The sequence below is a fragment of the Sebastes umbrosus genome, chromosome 12 (assembly GCF_015220745.1).
Source record: "Sebastes umbrosus isolate fSebUmb1 chromosome 12, fSebUmb1.pri, whole genome shotgun sequence".
Lineage (NCBI taxonomy): Eukaryota > Metazoa > Chordata > Actinopteri > Perciformes > Sebastidae > Sebastes > Sebastes umbrosus.
Genome location: NC_051280.1, coordinates 20,017,129 through 20,035,058, shown reverse-complemented (window position 1 = coordinate 20,035,058; position 17,930 = coordinate 20,017,129). Strand labels below are relative to the sequence as shown.

At 40.6% G+C, this 17,930-nt stretch overlaps 1 protein-coding gene across 3 annotated transcripts in view; it reads right to left on the bottom strand.

The window, feature by feature from the left end:
• The window catches only part of yeats2 (YEATS domain containing 2), a 28,697-nt gene extending 12,086 nt beyond the window's left edge, over positions 1-16,611 (bottom strand). For all 3 annotated transcript variants that reach the window (XM_037787878.1, XM_037787879.1, XM_037787880.1), the window contains exons 1-18: positions 16,405-16,611; positions 15,947-16,052; positions 15,738-15,835; positions 15,051-15,143; positions 14,475-14,708; positions 14,233-14,351; positions 12,188-12,349; positions 10,655-10,766; positions 9,481-9,525; positions 9,225-9,393; positions 7,463-7,705; positions 6,465-6,632; positions 5,368-5,453; positions 4,217-4,402; positions 3,870-4,098; positions 3,409-3,567; positions 1,542-1,672; positions 437-583 (exon numbers count right to left, since the gene is read on the bottom strand). In XM_037787878.1, coding sequence (XP_037643806.1) covers positions 437-583; positions 1,542-1,672; positions 3,409-3,567; positions 3,870-4,098; positions 4,217-4,402; positions 5,368-5,453; positions 6,465-6,632; positions 7,463-7,705; positions 9,225-9,393; positions 9,481-9,525; positions 10,655-10,766; positions 12,188-12,349; positions 14,233-14,351; positions 14,475-14,708; positions 15,051-15,143; positions 15,738-15,835; positions 15,947-16,046 — 2,481 coding nt within the window. In that variant the 5' untranslated portion in view covers positions 16,047-16,052; positions 16,405-16,611. The remainder of the gene's footprint in view (positions 1-436; positions 584-1,541; positions 1,673-3,408; positions 3,568-3,869; positions 4,099-4,216; positions 4,403-5,367; positions 5,454-6,464; positions 6,633-7,462; positions 7,706-9,224; positions 9,394-9,480; positions 9,526-10,654; positions 10,767-12,187; positions 12,350-14,232; positions 14,352-14,474; positions 14,709-15,050; positions 15,144-15,737; positions 15,836-15,946; positions 16,053-16,404) is intronic.
• Positions 16,612-17,930: the final 1,319 nt, after the last annotated feature.

Here is a 17,930-nt window from a genome sequence, read left to right as displayed (position 1 = left end):
AAAAATTATTGTAGCAGTCTGTAGGCACCCAGGGCTCTATGATAGTACCTCATATTTGTAGACTGGACAAAAATTTGTGTATGAATTGTATCAGTATAAACAATAAAGTTGCTGCCCTATTTCTGCAAATACAATTTTAGCATAGCATAGCCCTGATCGATCCAAACTCCATTCAGAAAACAAGAATTTTAGAAGTTGTTTGCTTGTCGTCTTGTTGACAGACAAGACACACCTCATCCACACACACCTCTTTGCTACTGGTTGAGGTTTCGACTTCGCAAGTCAAAGTTCACCTAAGTCCACGCAATGCGAAGACACAAACTGTGTGACCTTGCCCTTAGTGATGTATACACCAAAGACAAGCCAGTAGTAATTACATTAGTATGAGACATTGTGGAGGACCAGTCCTGCCTTCAGTCTTGTTACCCAAACTGACCTGAGCCAGGATAGCCGCCTTCTGTCCAGCTGTCACCCGGATGGCCTGCTGGGTAACGGTTGCTGGAGATGATGATGCATGACCTGCCGAACTTGAACCTCCCTGCTTTCCTGAACCCTGTGCTGGCTGGCCAACCAGAAACGTGCCCTGTGGATAAGCAGGGATAGGGATAGGGTAGAAATACAACAACATGTTACTTTGATTGTATTCAAAGTCGCTGAACAAATAGGGGGAAAACAGGGTGCAGTGCCCTTAAACCAATCTTAAAGCTAAGATTAACATGTAATCCTTATTATGCTGTGCAGAACATTAAGGTACATTTTGATAATGTGAAGGTATGACGATTCTAAACATGTAAAAAGCATCCATTACATCAACGGCTTCATCTTTTATATATCCTAATAGCTTACAGAAAAATGTAATTAGCCTTCTTTGAAATCAATACATCATCCTTTTAGCTTTTAACTGGATAGAGCGAGAGAGCGAGAGAGCGAGAGAGAGAGAGAGAGAGTCTGTCTATCTCTTTAGCTGTTTAAGGAGATATACACTTATATGTATATATATATAATATATTAAAGAATATTTGTAGAAAACAGTCTTGAAGATTGATGATTATTAGGAAACACAACCCAGATTTCTTACTTTAAACGTAGGTGGAAACCTCTGCGGACAACTTCATTATGTGCTGTCGGCTAAATGCACAGACGGCCCTGTTCTAAAGCTGATTGCAGGATCAATGCTGCTATAATGAATGTGTCTAATTTAGAACACGCTGGGCTCAACCTCTCTCCTAGAATACAAAAATCTGAGATTCACCAAGGAAAAAGAAACCCCATTTGCAGACTGTGCAAGTCCTGTCATGCCATAAGGGAGTAAAATCTGAAATCTGTTCTTTTTGTAACTGTGGTGATGAATATTAAATGTCCCTCAGTTTCCTACAGACTTTGATGAAGCACTTCAAACTCTGCTCAAAACATGCCAGCAAATAAATACTAAATAAAAATGAGAATAACCAACAACACAAAACGCATCAAAGAGATTTTTTTATACAATAGTATGAGCGTCTCTGAGGTTTGCATTATAGTGTAAATGCATTTCTACCCACCTGTGGGGTCTGTTTAAGGATATAGGAGGTGTAGGAGAGGTTGGAAGGCAGACTGCTGGAAGAGGAAGAGGAGGAGGAGGAGGTCTGAGAGTTGCCTGCGCCTGCCGATGAGCCGCTCTGGGACTGCTGACCTAAATTACAGACAGCCACATACACATCAGTCTCAAATCTGATAAACAATCCTGTTATTCTTTATCCCAAATTACAGCTCATCTTCTATTCATTCATTTGTGGAATTTCAAATATAAAGCATATTTTACTTACAGAGTATACAGAGCTAAACAGAGTAATGTTGGTTTACTACTGTGAAATTTGTATTTTAGATAAAATACAGGATGCTGCTTAATCTCTTTAATCTCATTGCAATTTGACAGGGAGTGTGCTTTGTGAAGGATTCTAGCTCGCAGTACACATTAAAAAAAACAGCAGAAAGAAATAGATGACTACGCCTGAGTCACTGTCCAGAAGGTAGTGTCGCAACCAAAATCTGTAACTGCCACCCAGCATGCCTCAAACTGTAGAGTCACTACAGAAGTTGGTTTCTTACTTTTTTCCAAACTTTATGATGAGCTGAGAGCAATAACATTTTTGATACAGCTGCCTAAAACTTGAGGCATGGAGGAGAAAGACGGGACGTTAGTCATCTGGTTGGGACACTAACCCCGGATACTGAGTCACCTACAGATTCATGTATGAGTTTCAGTTAGTCCCAGACAATTTCAGACGACCATGTAAGAGACACACAAGGAGAACAATATGTGCTATTACATGCTAGAAGTAATGTGTTGTGTATAGCAAGATGCTGAACTATTCTCAGGCTTTCGACACATGCACTTTGACATTAAATTATCATAATTATTATCGTATAGGCCCAAGACAATTCTTTTTTTTCTTTTTCCTGGAAACATTTTTTAAAGTGGAGGTTGTATTATATTTGAAGGCTTGATATTGTGTCAGTTTGTCTGAGCAGCATGACTACATGAGCCCCTTAAAGTGTCCAGGAAGCTCAACTTAACCCCAAAGAGTTATCTGCTGGCTCATGTTATGTGTTTTGCTGCTTTTTTGCGTGGCTGCTCCGAGCGCTTCTGGTCGAAAAATCTCTGAACTTTTCAGAAAAGCGCTCGGGACGTCGCCGCTGCTCCTTTTCAGGAAACCAATCATCCGGCGGGACTTGTCACCATAGTTACCAAGAAACTGGAAGAGAAGCTTGTTTTGGCCATGTCAGTCTATCAAGAGCTTTATGATATGTCAGACAGACATTATCATAACAAAGACCGAAAAGCCAATCTGTGGGAGCAGATCGGCTGGACACTGAATGTTGCCGATGAGTGTTGTTGCTTTTATCACCATGCGCGTTGTAAGCTTGTTAGCTGTACAGTCAACCTTCTGTTAACGTATTGTTAACTTAATTACTTCTTTCTCCGGTTGGTGCGCATGGTGAAAAAACAATGTCAAACAAATACATAGTAGCCCAAACAGATAATCTAGTCTATCATACAACGTTGGTTAGAGTGGTGATATGCTGTCAAGATATTGTTGTCACAGAAACATTTTTTGGAGCGCTTTTTTGATGAAATGCTGGAATGAAGCGCTCCCCAGCTGTGCTTTTTCTGTCTGAAAAAGACGCTACAGGGACACAGGCCCTAACAGAGTGTCACGTTGGAAGGTAGTAAGTCCAACGAGACTTAAAACAGTCAAAGAAACTATTTTCCTGGTCTTCAAACCCAAAAGAGCTTGACAGAAGTGTGTCATGTATGTCAGTCTGAAGAAAGGAGGAGGGCATGTCTAAATAAGTATTAACCGACACTGTGTTATTGTGCCAATGTCTGTATTTAAAAAGATGAATATAGGATGCAGCATGTCTCACTTGCACTGGAGGCTCGGAGGATGGCTCCCTGCGGGATGAGAAGCAGCTTGCCCTTCCCAGAGGGGTTCTTACTGTTGGTGGTCAGATAGAGTTTGGTGCCAGGAGGCAAATTTGCCAAATTGGCCAAGTTGTTGGCTGGCAGCTGGAGAGTAGCCATCACTGAGGACATACGCAGAAAGAAAAAAATGATAATACATCCACCTCTGAAATTGTACTGCAAATATATAACAATAAGAATATATTTTCCTGGTCTAAACCAAGCTGATATACTATACCTTGAGTCAGAAAATGATTTTAACACAATAGTGACATAATATACAACTTTATAAAATGTGCATATCCCATGTAATTTCATGTGGAATTCGAAATTATTATAATAATTGTACTATTACTTGTGCTGCCTTAGTGTCCTGTGCATCACATGCTTTTGTATGTGTGTGTGTGTGTGTGTGAACTCTGACCTCCACTCTTGCCACTTGAACCACCAGCCGCCTTGGCAGCAGCCTGCTGACCAGAGATGCCACTGGCTCCGCTGACGATGGCTTTAGCGACTCCCTGAGCCAAAACCTGCTTCCCACCCATCACCTTGGAGACAGAGGGGTTGCCCTTGGCGACCAGAATCTGTCCACTGCTGATAGCCACCTGTTTGACTGCTGACTGAAGCGTTGAGCTAACAGGAATACCTAACATCTAGAAATGAGAGAAGGGGCCAAATATAGTTTTTGAATGACTGGAACTTGTGCATCACTATTAACATGTAAATGATTGATGTGCTTCTGTGTGAGGTTGTGTTGGGTATTAGACTGACCTTGCTAGTTGTGGCCCCTGTGGCCCCTCCAGCCTGTTTCTGGGCCGACATGGAGATCATGTGACCTCCCTTCACTGCGACAAACTGGTGTGCTGCTGTAGCGGCAGGTTGCTGCTGGCTGGTTACTGTGGAAACCATCTGCTGCTGATGTGTTGAAACTTCCCCTGGCTCCTGCTTGATAATAACCTGCACAAAATTGAGTGCACATGGAGAGAACGATTGTAACAGGAAGGCCACTCTGAATTATTGGTAGCATAATTTCGTGATTAATGATACATCTTTACTTTAAAATTAAGACCCCCTTATTTTTTTCCAACAGGTTACAGGATGCAGAGCAGTGAGAAGAGATTTGTTGCCTAAAACCGATTTTTGAAAATCATAATTTATTCATCAAGGAGATGTTTTTATATTCCCCATCTACCCCTGGCCTTTAGTACCACAGCAGGTACCAGCAGCCTACAACAGAGACAACTCTTGAATCTGAGACGCTGAGTGTACCACTGTGATAAAACAGAATTTTTAAGTGAAATCGTATTTCATTCTTTGTGGATGCTGACGGGAGGATGAGCATGTGGGAGTGGGAGGATTTTTACAGCGGGGTATTGACACTGAGTGAAACAGAACCATGCAATTCTCTCTGCAAAAGCACCCCAAACCCCCTCCTCCTATCTTTAGAGTGATGTCCCATTTAAATAGCTTGCCAAGGCACTCACATCTGCTGAAGATAGCACCCTGGCCTACTATTAATACCACACCGCTTCGTTAAAGATACAGATACTACAGGGACAGACACTTCACATTGGTGGGAACAGATTAGGGCTGCAACTAAAGATTATTTACATTGTCAATTAATCTGTCGAGTATTGTCTTGATTAATCGATTAGTTGTTTGGTCTATAAAATGTCTGAAAATTACGTCCTCAAATGTCTTGTTTTGTCCACAACTCAAAGATATTCAGTTTACTGTCATAGAGGAGTAAAGAAACCAGAAAATAAATAAATAAATTACTCAAACCGATCGATTATCAAAACAGTTGGCGGTTAATTTAATAGTTGACAACTAATCAATTAATCGTTGCTGCTCTAAGAACAGCTCAAGAGATGTTTTAGCTCATGTTAAAGGGTGACACCATTCAAATTCTACCAACTCACCTTCATCCCTGAGGAGAGGAAGGTGCCAGTGTGAACTTTGGGGGCTGGAGAGCGAGCGCCTTGAGACTGTTTGGCTGAGGGGCTTCCTGTGGAGTGATTTACACAAAAACACAAACAATAAGTCATGGAGGAGATGACTGTGCAGGAGATGGTTCACTGCAGTTCCTGCCATCCTGTCCACAGACATCAAGGCCATTGCGTTGCGAGGTGACAGTTCCCTGTCAGGGTTACTCAGCGTGGGTGTTTAAGCCGAGCAAACCAAGTTTCGTCCCGTACCTACTGCATTAAAATTTGTTTTATCCCAGGATTGGTGAATCAGCCACAACGCCCACATCATCCAGTTTGATAAAACATCACTTACTGGCACTCCGGCCCTGCTGCCAGATCTGGTTGAGCTGTGCATTTGTGGAGGAAGAGTGGGAGTGGCTGAGTGGGCGAGAAAGAGTGAGCAATCTAAGCGAAAGAACTCTTAAGTGGAACATGAACCGACACTGCTGATGTGAGGAGGTAAATGGAATAGCCTTGGTGATGTAAGATGACTCTGCTCCATGATAGGGTGACGCATACATAAAGTGCACAATTGCTTCATCTGACAGTGCACTCATCATTGCATATAATTGCACACCTTGTTCACGGGGAAATAAACACACACACAAACACATACAGGACTTGATGTGAGCGTGGAGTCTCATCCTAATCTGGCTATGAAACACAGCAGCTCAGTCACCATGGTAACCTCTCATCCAGAAACCATCCTGCTGGCTCACCACACGTCACACATTGAGTGCAAAACGGGAACAAAAGAGAGAAACAGGACATAGAAAAAAATAAAAGAAGAGAGGAAGAACAAAGAGCTGGATAAGAAGGAGGGTGAAAGAGGATGAGCAAGAAAAAAGTACCAAAATAAAGAGAGAGAAATAGAGAAAGAGTAAAGGAGAGTCTAGAGGGTATTGTTCATCATTTGTTCTGCTATAGAGTACATTCCTCACAGCCATTTTTATATTCTATGTGGGCGGCTTAGACACCGCTTCTCGATTTCGCTGCAGGTCCACTTCCGATTTCAAGCGGCACTTTGACACCGAGAAGGAGATGTGTACCTGTGGAGGCGGCGGATGAGGAAGCCATGCCGATCACCTGGCCGGGCTTGTCGACAATGATATAAGGGTTATTGAGGACTGATGAAGAGTTCTGCTTGCCGTGGACAGGGGTGGAGGTGATGGGTGTGCGAGGCAGCGGGGAGTGGCTCGGGGTGGAGATGGGAGACCCTGCGGGGGAGAAAGCACACCGCGTATTAGATGAATAATGGGGATGTTATCAACAAATATATATGAACATGTAAATGATGTCTATTCCTTCCCTCTTGGTGGCCTTTGAGCCAGCAGCCTTGTAATGTTGTCATTCGGGTCACTGCTGGTCAAGTTGACATTAATTGAATTTAACAAATTAAAATTGAGCGTAGTGTTATTTCAGGCAGGCCACGAAGTCAAGCTCTGCTCATGGCTGCTGCGCTCCCTGCCTTTGGCTTTCCATGTATGCAAATGGAAGGGCAGGGAGGTCCCAGAACAGAGCCATCACGCCCAATACATACAGTATATTACTGCAAATGGAAATAAAGTTTCTCTTTGACTAAAGTGGTCCTGACTGAACTATCCAAAATGCTGATTTAAAGTCAGATGAGGTAGAAACATTTTTTTTTCTGCAGAAACCATTTCTAAAAATTTTGCCTAGTACAGCAAATGTGTGCCTGGAGGAGAAGTCGTGTTCCCTCCTGTGCAGCACAGCATATTCTTAACAATGGGTGCATTTTAAATAATTACACCAAGTGAAGAATGAGCCTCAATGCCAGGGAACAAAGCGTGCAAAATACACGGGACAGAACAATTGTGTGAATATTGGAACTTGACAAAGTTTAATATCAAGACAATTAAGTGTTTGCTGTCAGTGTTTCTTAGTGGTGTTCATATTTTACCTGCCTAAAATATGAAATAAAAGAGTTTTCTAAAAAGAATTTGAAAGAAGGCTGTTAGGCGGCATGCAGAGCTATGAAAAATTCTTTAGAAACACTATGAGATGGCCACTGGGTGGAGACATTTACCTGAAACAATTTTACAGCTCATGGTGATTGGTTGGAACGATTTCCCGGGAGACTCAGCAGGGCTGGGCGGCTGTCCTTGTGGGACAATCTTACAGCTTGCTGTGATCGGCTGGAAGGCAGAGTTGCCATGGGAACCCAGAGTGATCCTGTCGCCAACTTTAGGTCGGGTTGGCGTGCGTTCACCAGCTGTGAGGCCGGAGCTATGGCCACCAGCGGACCTCCCCATCTCCGCTTTGATGAAACCTAGATGGAAATGAGAGAGTGCATTTCCTTTATTCTCCCTTTCAACCTCATCTGGAAGAGTTACAGATGTAAAAATATAATATATCCAGAATAAGAGTACAAAACTCCTACCTAATGATGATAAATGATTGTTTTTGTAAATGAGAACCTGGCTTATCATTTAATGAATATTAGTATCTTGTAACTGAGGAAGCAGGGTGGCCTACTGGGTATAGTGAGCGTCTACAACAGTCCAATATACACAAACAGGCAGGTGCCGTGCCATTCTTGTAAATAATCAAAAGTTACGTTCACATTCAGTTTCTCATCAAATTGAATTATGTGTATCCTTGAGGCCTAATAAACATAATAAACATTTGCAGAGACGATTTTTAAAATATTCCAAATCCTGCCTTGTTTACATCCATGTTTACTAGCCAGCAGCTGCCTTTATTGGCGCAATGTTTCTTTATGTGTTAAAACAAAGCAGCATGAAACCAGCAGCAGGAATATGCTTCACATTACCGACATGCTTGTGCGTGTGCATGTGGTTCTTCATGCGCATGAAGGATACAAACAAAATGGGGACCCATTAGTGAAAACATAAGGATAAGGATTTAGAACATTATGATAGAAGTATATGATGGTCATTCCCATGTTCACTTATGTCTCATAAGTTGTTGCAGCAATTTTTGGGTTGATACCATTTGTTACACAGATCTGGTGCTAAATTTAACAATTTTTTAACATCAAAAATCCCTCAAGAATTGAATTTTTCAGGCACTGGATGGCAAGCACTTCTGTTCTGGAAACTGCTCAGAAACCCCCGTATTGTCAGTATACCCAGGAAAGCCACACACCCTCTGAATGCCCTAGGTCTCTAGCTTGTGGTTGAGAAGTTTCATGACGCTGTGATTATCCTAGAGGTCACCACAGGTCATTTTATACTGTGAGGTCAAGTTTCCAAAAATGGTGTCACTATAATGAAATGGCTCCTATGGGGACTAACATCATCACACATGAATAAAATTGGCTCATTGGATCCACAAGAGTCGTCAACTTTCCAGTCATACCCAATTTATGAAATTCCAATACTGTTTAGGGACCCCAGTATGCAGAAACCATTTTTAGAATAGGCAAAAATAACACATTTATACTGCGTTGTTTTTGCCCCAAACTGCATGTGATTATCATAAAGTGGGCATGTCTGTAAAGGGGAGAGACTCGTGGGTACCCATAGAGTCCATTTTCCTTCACATATGAGAGGTCAAAGGACCCCTGTGAAAATCGCCAAAATTGAGCCTAACTTCAGAGCGTTATATAGCCTCACTACCGACAAGCTAGCAAGACATGGTTGTTACCAATGGATTCCTTTCATGTGATACCAGCGCCTCCACTCTAGCTCTAAAACTGAGCCTGCTACACCCACTGTAAGAAAGTAAAGTCGGCCGAGGATGCCGGCACCCTCAAGGACTGGAAGAGCTTATTTACTACAGTGTAAATATACTTTTTCATGATTTATGTTTCTGTGTGTGTGTACCTTTGTCTACACTGGAATCATGCGAGATCGGAGAACTGGAGCATCCATAACTTTGGGCCAGGGAGGTGGCCAACGTGGGGCTGGCTGCTCTGTGAGTCACCTTGGAGGAAGAGGGCTGAGGGATGTAGTCCTCCCCAAGAGAGTTCCTATAGAGCTCAACATCAACCACCTGGAACAAATATAGCTCATTGTCAGAGTAAAGCTCTAAAGGGAGAAAAGTCACTGCAGAAAAACAGAGTGAACATTTATAACTTACAGTTTCTGCCCCAAGTGTCTGCAGCCCAGTGTATGTTCTGTCCAGCTGTAGGAAAAGAACAGATAATAAAGACTTTTATTGAGTTTAGGGAATAAAGTAGAGATAGTGGGCTGGATTACTGAATTATAATCACTATTCATAGTTGCAAAGTCCAATACTTTTTATAGATGCTTGCTCATAATAATGACTAAATCAAATTACTTAAACATTCTCATGAGGTTTTCATGGTCTAGTTGTAATACACAGTATGTCTACAGCAATGTATCTACTAACTATGCCAAAGTCTTTTGTCACACAATACATATCTTAAGCGATCCTACTAAGTTGTAAATTCTGAAACCTATATTTTTTAAAATTTATGGTAATGTGTCCACACCAATTAAGTAGGTCCAAGTATACAAAGAGTACGTTAAAGGGTAACTTCAGTATTTTTCACCCTGGACTCTATTTCCCCATGTTTTTGTGTCTAAGTAACTAATGGAGACAACCTTTTTTTTTTTTTTTTTTTTTTTTAAAAAATCGGTCCAGTATCGAGGGAGAACACTGTAACCGGCTGCGAGGGAAAGTAGCAGCGTCAACGTAACATTACGTTCGCTAAAAGTGCTTATTTTTGCCACTGACAGGCTCAGATTGTGTCTGACAACATTATGGAAAGGATCCTACAGAGAAATAAAACCGTTTTCTTTACCTTTCTCTTGATCCGGTCTGTTTGTTATTGTGTCCCGCTCAAGGGGAAGTCTCGTTATGAAATCTGAATATCCGTATACTCTGGCTTAAATCACTGTCTTCCGGCAACACGTCACCTTGCGAGATTTCAGAACAACACCTCTCCTTGAGCTTTCCATAATGTCAGACCGTTATAATACCAATCAGAGCCTGTCATGACAACAACAAGCACTTTTAGTGGCTGTAAATGACGGTGCCAGCTTGCCCCAACAGCACCATATTGCAGCTTGTGAGCAGCTGCCGTCTACAGCGCTCTCCCTCAATACTGGACCAGTTTCAGAATATGAGCCATGACTTCTGTATGTTTGTGATGACATACTGAAGTCATCACAAACACAAAGGACATCATAAACACACCGTTAAAACTGCATGTGGAAAAAAATACCGTGTCTCAGTCTGAAGAGGAAAACAAGCCGACTTATGGTGTGGTTCTATGATGTGGTCTGACCTTTAGCTGGTGGATGATGTCAATACGTTTGTTGCGAGGGTCTTTGAAGTGGATCTGGATCCTCACAGGAAACTCCCCCCAACCGCGACGTGTTAAATGAAAGGGCGACTCACTGGGAACAAACACAAAAAGCCTTATGTAAAGTCGTCACAATTCAAATCTGGAAGGGAAATGATCCATAGAAGATGCAGCACAATGACTTTGTTAAAAAAAAAAATACCAAGCTCCAACCCCTGGTTTCTGACTCAGACTTAGTTAATAATCTCTTTAAATCAATAACTTAAAGGTTTCTCATCTTCTCCACCTTTGAAGTTTGAGGGTTTCATCCCTACAACAGAAACTGATCTGACTGCCTGCATTTACAAGGGCATGTGTATGTGCATGAATAGTATGTGTCTATTCAAGAATATCCCACGAGTGACGCACTTTTGTTCTATCTTACTTTTGTTCATCCCTTAATCTACATTCAGGCTGTGTCGAGAGTCAGCAGAGAGCACTGGGCCTGTGTGGGGTTCACTGGGAACGAAGACTTGAGTCAGTCAGAAGGAGCTTATGAGCTGCTGCTACAGCTACGTGAGTGCCTTGTCAGCTGAAACAGCCAGGAGGCTACAGCTCAGGATAAGGCTGACTGATGAAAGAGATCATTTATTCAGAAGCCATGGGCAAAATTTTAATCCGTTTGCCACTTTTAGAGGATAAAAACTAAACTTAACCACAGAGCCTGAGGCCAAACACTCCTTTTAGACTCCTAAATGAACTGTGCCACATCAATCTACACATCTCCGTGCTTTGGGCTAAGGCAAACACTTAAACACACATGTTTTTCTGAGTGACTTGACTACACAGTGCAGGTGTGACCACTATTAGTCATGTTGACTTTTAGTCTGACTCATTGTGTGCTAATTGACATCACAGACCCCACCTAATGATGTGCGTATACAATCTGCATAATGGCTTTCTTAAAAGGTCACAGACACAAATATTGTTTTTCCCTTTCAGCTATGATTGATGGGGACTGGGCTGGATGGGCTGCATCATCAAATATCCACGAGGGGGCACTCTTTATTAAAGGATTTTCACAATTGTGTGTTTACTGCTGAGTCCGGGTGACACAAGGTGAACGTCAGCACTTGGAGGCTGATCTGAAAGTTGTTTCATTAAACGTCAGCTGACAGTCTCTTACGCATCCAGGTGCTATTATCCATCCAAAATGATTTCCTCACTTCTTTCAGTTTGGCAAGTGGAGCGTGGAGAAAGGTGGGGCAAGCTACTTACCTGGAATAATAATAAAAGTTTAAAAAGCAAACATTGTGTCCAGGGGCAACACAACACATGAGGGAACATCTTATTGGATCAAGTTTGTCCCCATCTCTCTGACTTCTATTATTGCCTGAGGTAACCACATAAAAGAGCACCGATGTGCAAATTTGTATAACAAAGAGAGGAGCGCTGCCTATATCGGAAAATGTGTACATAACCGAGGAGTGCTCACGCACACTTCTCAAATATGCAGAAAAACAAACACGCACAAACCTGACTTCCACGAGGTCATTGGGTTTGTAGCTGGGATGCAAGAAAAACCAGACTTTCTTTACAAAGTGGTCGATGCTGGGTTCCCTCCTGGAGCCCCTGACGTACACCATCCATTTATGGGTAGACTGGTCATTTTCTTCCCGCGTATCTGGTGGAATGTACCTGAGGGTGACAGACAAAGAGGAAAAACAGCCAGGGGGAGTAAAGAATTAGCACCAGTAAATCAAAGGGATAAAGTATAGTGAAAATAATTAAGATAAGAGGTAAGAACAGAAGACTCAGGGGTAGACTGGCTGCAAAGCTCAATTTAAAACATTGGCCAGCCGCCATCTGACTTCTGTTGCTCCTAAAGTAGTGTTGTTATGGTAAGGATGGCCTCTGAACGAGGCGAACGGCGTTACAACAGTTTTGCACTCGATACCACAGTCTTGGAAACGGAGGGGAGAGCGGAGGGGTATTCAGTTGGTTGCAATCTGAAACCACACAACTAGATGCCACCAAATCCTACACACTGTTTACAACAACACCTCTAGGGTAAGTACCTGCCAAAAGCTGAAGTCAATGTGTGGCTTATGATTCATTCACAGGTTTCACACATTGTCAAACTTTTCAAATCCCTTCTAAAAAGCTAAGACAACATCTAGCTACTCTGTACTTTAAGTGATATTAGTATCTATGACTAACACCTCATTGTTATCAACAGGTCATTGTTTTTAATATTGACAGATTTGCCATATACCATGTCTAAGGTTTTGATGAAAATACAAACTTTGATGTTATGGTTTTCAAACATTCTGACTTCCCATCAAAATAAGCATCAAAATAAAGGAATGTCTATTTGTAATCTGAAACCTATTGAACAGTTCACGAGAAGAACAAAAAATAGACATCATGTAAACAGTCTCATGACTTCCAGGGAGGCCCCTAACCTCTAAAGACCTGGGGCCATATTCATAACGCTTCCTAGTACAAATAGTTGCTTCTAGTGAACTAGTGAATTATGACGTTTTCTAAGAATTTCCCCTTCCAGTTAAGACTAGATCCTGGTGATGATAAAGGTCATTCACAAAGCATCTTAGCCCTTAAGAGAGCTCCTAAGATGAAAAACTGTTAGGAGTAGGGAGGAGAATTTTGAAAAAGCTCAAGAGCTACTTAAGCAGAGGAGAAAATGGCAGAAAAACCAAGAGGTAGAAGAAATATTCTCCAAATACTGAATGACAGCGAGTTAATTAAAGAGATTAAATACTAAAATTACCAGCATGGCAGCAAATAAATGTAAGCTAATAAATATAACTATCAGCATGTGAATAGGCTACTGCACAATTAGGCTTGTGATTTCAAACAGTTTGTTGGTTACTTTTAAAGCATGGCTTACAATTACTTCAACAGAAATGTTCATTACATAAAAAAGTATGCATAATTAATTACACAGTCTTAATAGAGACTAAATTATATGGATACATTTATATTACGTCTGTCCTCTTTTAAAAATATAATGAAATACTAATTATTTTTTGTTTTGCTTTTATTCATTGATTTATTCTTAAGATTTTTTTCATTTTTTTTTTATCTAGGTTTCTATTTTTTTTGGATGCATTGAACTTTTTCATTTGTAACTGCACTCTGTATTTTCTGTTTTTATATCTGTGAAGCACTTTGCAAACTTATTTTGAAAAGTGCTATATAAATAAAGTTTATTATGATTAGACCTACCTATTTCACTGTCCTTTCTATGCCCATCATCACTAAGCGTGCATTTCGCATCAGAGTGCATCAACCAATCGCACCTTTTTAAAATAGCGTGTCATACCTTGCAACGGAGTACACACCTCCTCACTCAGGTAAGAGTTTCTGTCCCTTCCTCGCTCAGAGTTGCTCTGAGAAGTTTCCTAAATCTCTAAGCTAGGACTACATGCTAGAAATGTTTAAGAGTAAATTAGGAGCTCTCTTAAGAGTACTCTCATAATGTTTGCGAACAGGGCCCCCGATCTACAACATACTAAGTCAGAAAGATGACCGAGTGAGTAAAACTTTTGCTTACGTACCTGGACACGTTCCCCACTACGATTGTCTTTTTTGCATAGAGTCTAGAGGCTTCATTTCCAGTTGTGTGGTAGGTCACCCTCTGCTCTGCTCCTAAGGACAATGGCACGCCAAATGTGTCCTACAACAAATAATGGAGCACATTACACGCTTGATGAAAGATAAAAAGATGCAAGATTAATGCTGACTTGCATTCATCAAATAACAAACAAACAAGCCTGTCATCTTTGTCAGTTGAACTCACCTTGCCCGTATTGCGCCCTGGTCTGCGCTCCTGCCTGCTGCCGTCCTCTCTCCATGCTACCTCTCCATCTCTCTCAGCTCCTTCTCCTTGTTGTGAGAGGGACTCGGACTCGGAGTGGGCCAGAGAAAGAGTCTCAGAGCCCTGGTTGAGAGGGGAAGAGGACCGGGATGGGGACTCCAGGAACCGACGGATGGCTGGATGGTTTAGCACGGCAGGGTCACTCTTAGCAGCATGCTAGGACACAGAGGAAATAGTGGTTGCTGCTACTGTGCTATACCACTTCAAGGAGAGGAAAACATGCACATTCTCAAAATTGTTTGTGGTGCTGCGAGTAGATCCCCTCCAATATGTACTTTTTAAAAAAAATGACTTGCTTCCGCACACACTTTTCTCTGCTTTATTAGTCAACGTTTCGGTCAACATGGACCTTCATCAGGACATTAAGAAAGTCCTTGTTGACCGAAACGTTGACTAATAAAGCAGAGAAAAAGTGTGTGCGGGAGCAAGTCATTTTTTTTTAAAACTATGCTATATCACTACCTTAGAGCAGCTCAGTATGAATATATGGTATTTCACCTCTGGGAGCTTTGTTGTTCCAGCATTGGCGTAGTAATTGGCCACTATGCATGCCCTTAGCTTGTCCATCATCCTCCTGGCTTCATTGAGTCGCTGCAAATTAATAAGATAAGATAAGATGAGATAACTTTTATTAATCCCCGGAGGGAAATTCAGGTGTCAAAGCAGCAACAGAGTGAAACACAGGAGAGGTAAAGGTATACAAAAATTATAAAAACAATAATAGAGATATAAAAGATACAGAGTGAATGGGTGAACATAGTGTGTGCAGTCCGTCAATAAATAAATGTAGTATGTACAATAAGTAAATGTAATATGTACATATGTGCAGTCTATAAAGTGGTATATAGGATGTATAGTGTAAAGTAAGTGTAAAGTGTGACAGTGGTTAGAGTTCAAGGTGGTTGCAGATAGTGCGTGTTTAAAGTTCTTAAGGTCCTCATGGTTCTCATATGAGGGTCAGTCTTGGTTGTGGAGCCTGATGGCTACCAGCATGAAGGACTGACCCAGGCGCTTTGTGTTGTGCCGAGGGGGGATTGGAAAAACAACCAAAATGCTTTTTGCTTTATTCTGTAAACATAAGTGAGTTCATTTCTGTATATCTGCATTACTGATACAAAAACAAGAGAAATACAAGTACAATGAAATGAAGAAAAGACACTTTTCCCATCATCCTCCTCCACATACCTGACTTATCACATCTATCTCATGCTCTTTGTTCTTCATCTCCAGAGAAAACTGCTCTCTGATGATGGTTTCAATCTTCTGTACTGCTGTTTCTCGGGCTGATAAAGGCAGGAGGAAACACACACAGTTATTAAAGATCACCTGTGATCACAACATGTGAAAGCAGCAGGTGTACTACTGTGTTTACTGATGATGACTTCATCACTTACCATTATGTTCAGCTGCTTTGTTTCTCTTACTATTTTGGACCAGAGAAATGTCATCATAGTCTGGATCATTGCCTTCTATTTTCCTTTTAATTCCTGACATGGCTGCCTGCAAAGAAGAGGAAACAAAAAGCATATCATAACAGCTGAAATAGCCAGTCACATCATGTTGTGATGGTACTTAGCATTGAATTAGCCGGCTAGCAGAGAAGCTAACTTTAGCTACTTATGCTAATACAGTTTCACACTGTTGACCCATTATTTGATCAAATCACAGCCCTACAGATGAAGATAACTCAAAACAAACACCAAACTGTGTCTCTTTAACTGTGTGTTAAGATGAATCTGTGCCTGCTGCCGGCAGCTAGCCAGCGTTAGCTCTCCTTGATGCTAATCTAAGCTAACGTTAGCACACATTTGCAGACAGACACCGATTCAGTCCGTGTGAGGTGTGAACTTACTGCAGTGCTCTGTTGCTGTGCTGTGGAGCAACGTGTCTCTGTGAGGCGTGTGTTTTAATTCAGTGAGAGCATATCCTTGATGCTGTATTCATTTGACACACTTCTGTGGAGTAGATTTGTTAAATCTCGAGGTGGACAAGTGAGCTAGCTAAGTAAGTAGTGGAGAGTTAGCTTTGCTTGCTACTTCACCCAAACCGCCACCAGAGGTCGCTGTTACACTAAACACATGCTGCTGCACCTTACTGTCTTCTGATTGTTTTTATTATACTTTTAATTATTATTTTTTTAATTTATACTTTTATATTCTTTTAATTCATTTTTATCTTGTGCTTTTGTATCTTGCTTTTATATATGTAAAGCACTTTGAATTGCCTTTGTGTATGAAATGTGCTATATAAATAAACTTGCTTTGCCTGCTGCTGCTCAGAAAGGACTGTGAATTGTCATTTTTTTGAGAAACCCACTACAGTAATCTCTGAGTAGCCATTAGTAGTATCTTCTTTTTCCTTTTTTTTTTTATATTTAATTTAATTTATCTATTCATTATTATCATTTTTATCATTATTATTATTATTATTATTATTATTTATTTTTTCTATTTTTTCTATTTTTATATATATATATATATATATATATGTATGTATGTGTATGTATATGTGTATGTGTGTATATGTATATTATGTGTGTATGTAGGTATGTATATGTGTATGTATATGCGTATGTATGTGAATGTATGTATGTATGTATGTATGTATGTATGTATGTATATATATATGTATGTTTGTATATGTATATGTGTGTGTATGTAGGTATGTATATGTGTATGTATATGCGTATGTATGTGTTTGTATGTATGTATATATATATGTATGTATGTGTATATATATGTATGTGTGTATATGTATATGTGTGTGTATGTAGGTATGTATATGTGTATGTATAGGCTTATGTATATGTATGTATGTATGTATGTATGTATGTATATGTATATATATTTTAATTTAGACTTATTTGCGGATACTCTCCCTGTGTTGTATTCTCTACAATTTGAATTTTATGTATCCATGATTGAGAATCAGTTAGGTCTTTTGTGGCCAGCTGTGGCTGTTTGTGTGTATGTTGTTGTCAGGTATGATTGATTGATGTGTTGTGTCACGGGGAAGTGTTGTTCAGAAAAACTAAAATTAACTTTCCAAAGACCTTTGAAAGAGAAGGACTGGGAATAATATGCACTATCACCTTTCTGTAGTTTTGTTCATTGGAAAAAGGATGTGTGATGATAGTATCAAAAACATAACCTGTTTTACAAGCTTAGAAAGGTCATGGATAAACAAAACATATCAATACACAAGAACTCTTCAGGTATTTTAATACTCAGTTCTTATTACGGATTCAATGGAAATCCTATGAGCCATCACAATAGTATCCATGTCAGTCATTGTCAGTATAAGCCAGGGGTCAGCAACCGTTACTATCAAAAGAGCCATTTTAGGCACAAAAAAAAAAAAAAAATTGTCTAGAGCCAC